The sequence below is a fragment of the Rhagoletis zephyria genome, unplaced genomic scaffold (genome assembly GCF_001687245.7).
Source record: "Rhagoletis zephyria isolate East Lansing unplaced genomic scaffold, Rhagoletis_zephyria_1.1 Rzeph_scaffold_26697, whole genome shotgun sequence".
Taxonomy (NCBI): Eukaryota; Metazoa; Arthropoda; class Insecta; order Diptera; family Tephritidae; genus Rhagoletis; species Rhagoletis zephyria.
The window spans coordinates 1-5,447 of NW_016183755.1; the positions used below are offsets into that span (position 1 = coordinate 1).

The 5,447-nt window shown below is 33.6% G+C and overlaps 1 protein-coding gene across 1 annotated transcript; it reads left to right on the top strand.

The window, feature by feature from the left end:
* Positions 1-1,714: 1,714 nt before the first annotated feature.
* On the top strand, positions 1,715-2,575 carry LOC108382388 (uncharacterized). Its single transcript, XM_017638766.1, has one exon. The coding sequence runs from the start codon at positions 1,715-1,717 to the stop codon at positions 2,573-2,575; it is 861 nt and encodes a 286-aa protein (XP_017494255.1).
* Positions 2,576-5,447: the final 2,872 nt, after the last annotated feature.

Here is a 5,447-nt window from a genome sequence, read left to right on the forward strand (position 1 = left end):
AACTGTAAGCTGTCATACTCCAAATTACATACCAGTTTTGAACATCAAACAAGAAAAGTGCTTGCATTATAAACACATTTTTAAACTTGTTCTCTCAAAAAATATNTTCTAAGTAACTTAATTATATGACCACAAAACCACAAAGTAATGTTTTTAAATTTCTGAATATTATTAAAAACGAACTACTGGGTTACAAAGCCTATAATTGTTTAAACTCGAGGTCCACCCCATACACTATATCCATTGTCTTTGAAAGTAGGTCCCACAAAATAATTCTTTTGCCAAAATTATACTTCACCATGTAGGTCTCTTAATTATAGGAACACATGTGAACTAATGTCTATAAACTGTAAGCTGTCATACTCCAAATTACATACCAGTTTTGAACATCAAATAAGAAAAGTGCTTGCATTATAAACACATTTTTAAACTTGTTCTCTCAAAAAATATACTTGTTTACCGCACATTAATAAATATTTTAACTGTAACTATTTTCCAACAGTTTTGCTGGATTCAAAATGTCAAGCAAAAGTCAAGTTTGGCGCTTTTTTCAAAAAAAAATGTAGCAACACTGCAAAGTGTACATTATGTAACAAAATTTTGAAAACGTCTGGCAATACGTCAAACCTGCGTTGTCATCTAAACAAAATCCATGGACAACAATTAGAAAGTGGGTTGCAAGAAAATACTGAGTCCGTCGCAATCCAAAAAAAGATGCCGGAATTTATCGACATAAATCCTGATGTTCAGGAATCAAGAGCCACTGGTTCGTCTATTTGTTCGAGTCAAGGAAGTGTTCCTTCCATATCTAAAGACGTAAGAGAACTAGAATTGCTCCAACCGGCTGTAGACACCTTGTTTGAAAAAATTAATAGCGTAAGCTCCAAAGATGGAGTGCGATTTCAAAAAATAACCGAAGCAATAGTCAACTTCATAGTAAATGACAACAAACCCTTTTCAGTTGTAGAGGGAAAAGGTTTCTTACAATTGTTGAAGACTGTAGTTCCACTATACAAGGTCCCGTGTAGGGAGACATTCAAGATACGAATAGATGAAAAATATCTGGCAATGTCGACCATTTTTAAGCAGTCTCTTAAGACAGTGCAATACTATTCGTTGACTTACGATATATGGACCGAAATGATGCAGACCACATCATTTNTCAGTTGTAGAGGGAAAAGGTTTCTTACAATTGTTGAAGACTGTAGTTCCGTGTAGGGAGACATTCAAGATACGAATAGATGAAAAATATCTGGCAATGTCGGCTGGTATAACTATTCATTTTCTAAACAAAACAAAACTTGTTAGTGGAACAATTGGTGTTTTTGAGCTAACTCAAAGTCATACAGCGGACTATCTAAAAAAAAAGTTTACAGAAATATTCGATGAATGGGGCATATGTGCAGAGAAAGTTGTGGCAGTGGTGTCAGATAACGACAGTACCATGCTAAAATTAAGTCGAGAATTATTTGGAGAGAGAAAGATTATAACATGCTTTGCACACACTGTTAATTTGGTAGTTACCCAAGCTATAGAAAAATCACCCGATGTTTCAACAATAATTTCGCATGTAAGAGAAATCGTGAAATACATTAAAAGGTCCGTTAACGCTAGTGACGAGCTAAGAAAAAAACAAAAAAACGCTGGTGTGTCAGATGGCCAAATAAAAAAACTTATTCTAGACGTCAAAACGCGTTGGAACTCCTGTTTTTATATGCTGCAGAGGTTTGTGGAACTGGCTGGTACTATCAACGAAATTTTACTCTCACGCTCTGATACGCCCCCAATGATTTCAGGAAATGAATTAGATATAATTAAAGAAGTTATTGAACTTCTAAAGCCATTCGAAACTATAACGAAAGAGTTGTGCGCCGAAAGTTACGTTACAGTCAGCAAAGTAATTCCGCTCATTAGTTGCGTTCGTGATGTGGTTNAGTTGTGCGCCGAAAATTACGTTACAGTCAGCAAAGTAATTCCGCTCATTAGTTGCGTTCGTGATGTGCTCCACACAAAAACACCAAGAAACAACGTTACTGTTAAACTAAAATATGAGTTTGAGCAACAAATTGCTAAGAGATTTAATAGACTGGAACACCATTCGATTTTAGCGTTAGCTACCGTTTTGGATCCGAGGTTTAAGACATTACACTTACAAGATGCTTTGGCCAAAAGTAAAGCCATTAACGCTTTAAACTCTTTAATGGAAAATGCTGCTGTTGTAAGACCTAGAAGCACTTATCCTGAACGCAGTGACTCGGATTGCCATGCAGGAAAAGAATTCGATATATGGGAATATCATAATCGTTTAGCGCTTGACAGTATAAAAAAGAGGCAACAGTCTGCATTGCCATTTGATAGATATATTTCTTCTGAAGTACAGATGTACTTGGCTTCGCCTGTTAACTCCATACATGTAAAACAAAATGGAGTGGAGGTTTGGGAAGACCTCAGAGGTGTATTTCCCACGTTACACAAGCTTGCAGCTAAATATTTACCAATTGTTGCTACATCTGTACCATCTGAAAGGCTATTTTCAAAAGCTGGAGCAACTATAACTCAAGCGCNGACAATATGACTGTTATGATACCTTGTGAATCGGCAAAATATTTGATTTTTATAAGTGATCGCTATCGCTGTTTACTTTTTGCCAACCAACATTAATTTCATTGTATACCTACCAGGAACTTTAAAACGAAATGTTTAAATAAATGTAAAATATGTTTAAGCTATTGATATGAGTCAGTATAACTGGCATGTACGTACATACATTCTTTAATGTACATATACTTGAATATATATATGTATATCTGCATACACGTACATACTTATATGTAATCAAAGAAGACTAAGTCTACATAAGTATAATAAAATCACACAAATACGTATTTATGTTACATTACTTGTATTTTATTTATTAATTTGATAACAAGAGTGTAGTTACAATATTTCAATACGACTTAAGGTGAGTGTAAGTATTATCTGCGCGTATACAGCAAATCTATTATGACATTGGAAGGAAATCTAATTAAAATCAAAAAACCACCCATTGAAATCTTAACAGAGCAGTTTAGATGGACACTAGGTTTTTCTTGAAATTTTAACAAGCATTAAGTCAGTTCCAGGTATTTCAGGATTTGCAGGTTTTACAGGTAAAGCGGTTTTCGCCATTTAAACTTATGAAGCGCTTAACAGCTTCCTGTAAAAACCTGCAAATCATGAAGTACCTGTAACATACTTATTAAAAAAGAGAAACATCGGAAAATATCGATGTATCGATAGTTTTAGGGCGATTTTTTTCGGCATCGATGTTAGTGTTTACGATACATCGAAATATCGATGTATCGATGTTGGCTCTGAAAATTTGCATCCCTAGCTAAAATGCCCAAAATCAAGTGAAATTGATATTATTTCGACAATCGGGGGTAATGCAGCGTACAGGGCATGCGAGGCGGACGATGTGTGAGCAAATGAGGCGAGTTGTCAGTGGAAATTGGTACTTGTGCACTCGTATGGTTGGTTGCTGTCTACACTCACAAACTGCATATGCACTTAAATACATACGTACATACGTAAATATGTATTACCATATGTGTTAGCGTGTGTATTCGCTGCACTGAAAAATTGCGACAATTAAAATGGCAAATTGTCTATCAATTTTTTCTTATACTCCCACTACCCCCTTTAACTCTACTGGCAACACACTGTTCCTCAGTTGCTTCGAGTCATTATGGTGTATAGTTAACATTATTGTCACTGCAAGTAGACAGAGTAATTGGAAAGTTTCTTGGCACTAGCTTCATTGACTGTCATTATTGAATGTTGCTTGAGTATTGGTAGTGCTATTTCGCTATCTGCTATCTACTTTTTGTTGTCTTCTATACGATTGNATTTATTTCACTTAACTGTTCGGCGTAATGAAGCCTTAAATGGTTTCCATTCAATAGAAATGGTTTGAGTAGAGAAAGAAGCCCCATTAAATATTTGGGTGAGGGAATTTTTTAGAGTAGAAAAACTAGCGAGGATACTCCCTAAAAATTAATTTATCTAAAAACCAAAGGAATAAGCTCAGGAGCTTTGGCAAGCAAACACTTGTAGATATACTGTTCCCATAAAGAAAATGTTTTTTGTCAAGTAAATATTACATTGATATCCAGCGCAAAAATACCAGTTTTTTCTATTTTTACTATTTTATTTCGATTATAACCTATTCTCATTCAGACAAGAACTGTGTTCATTGTCGTAAAACATTGTTTTATATATATTCTAGAGCATGGCTCATATGTAACACTATTTTAAGCTGATTTAATAGGAAAAAACTGTTCACACTACATCGAATTTACACTTTGGTAAAACTTCCAAGTTTGAATATGCTTTTAAATGATTTCACCGTTTTCTGGCAAATTTTAAACTATGTATTTCCATTAAAAAAAAAATGTTGTCATTGCTAAACTATTGCTTGAAATGTCTCCGATTTTTTTGCATTTACCTAAGACGAAAATATGTGAAACACGCCGACAAACAGGTTTACTAGGCGATATTTAATTTTTTATTTTAAAATTTTGAAAGAAGACAAACAACAATAATTTCTTTAGAAGAAAAAGTAATCTCATACCTTAATTTTTTAAAAAATATACATATTTGGCTTTTATCTCAGCTAACAAAAAAAGAATTATAAAATTCTATTGAATAAAAATGTTTGATTTTCTAATAAAACGCGAGCAAGCTCCGCGTACACTTTTTCTATAAAAAAAACCAAAGGCCTGATTATGGCAACTTAACGTAACTTAGACGCTGTCCCTTAAAAATTGTCTTAAATCGATGTTGCTTATATTTTAAAGGGAAAACGTAACGTAACTTAACGCAACGCCCAAGTCTATTTCAACTTGATTTTCTAAGTTCCAAGTTACGTCAAGTTAAGTTAAGTTCCCTTAATCAGACCTTAACTCTGTATGATTTTTTAAAAGTATACCATTTAAAATTTGTTTTTTTTTAATTTTTGTACAGTTTGTTTATTCAATACCCTAAAATCAATAATTTCACTGTTGTCAAACAGTAAGTCAACACACGTCATTTTCAGCTTATTGTTTTTTCTGGTGTGCTTTTGAAAATGAGAATTTCAACGAAAAAAAATTAAAAGGCTATTAAATAAACTGTCCCCATGCAACTAAGACTTTTAGCACCTAGTTAAAAACCATCTACAGTAAAAAATAAGAAGTTCGAAAAGCACTGACAGCATTTAAAAACTGTTCCCACTTTGCAAAAACTGTTCTCAGGTCGCTAAAACTCCTTGACAATAAAAGAGATATTGCTACTTATTTTTATAGTCCTGCAGCTTTTTTTCTATTCATCTTGCTCATTACATTTTCTTTTAACAGCCAACACGCAATATCTCCTACATATTTCACATAGGAATAAATACTAAAAATATATAAGTATTTAATCTCTAA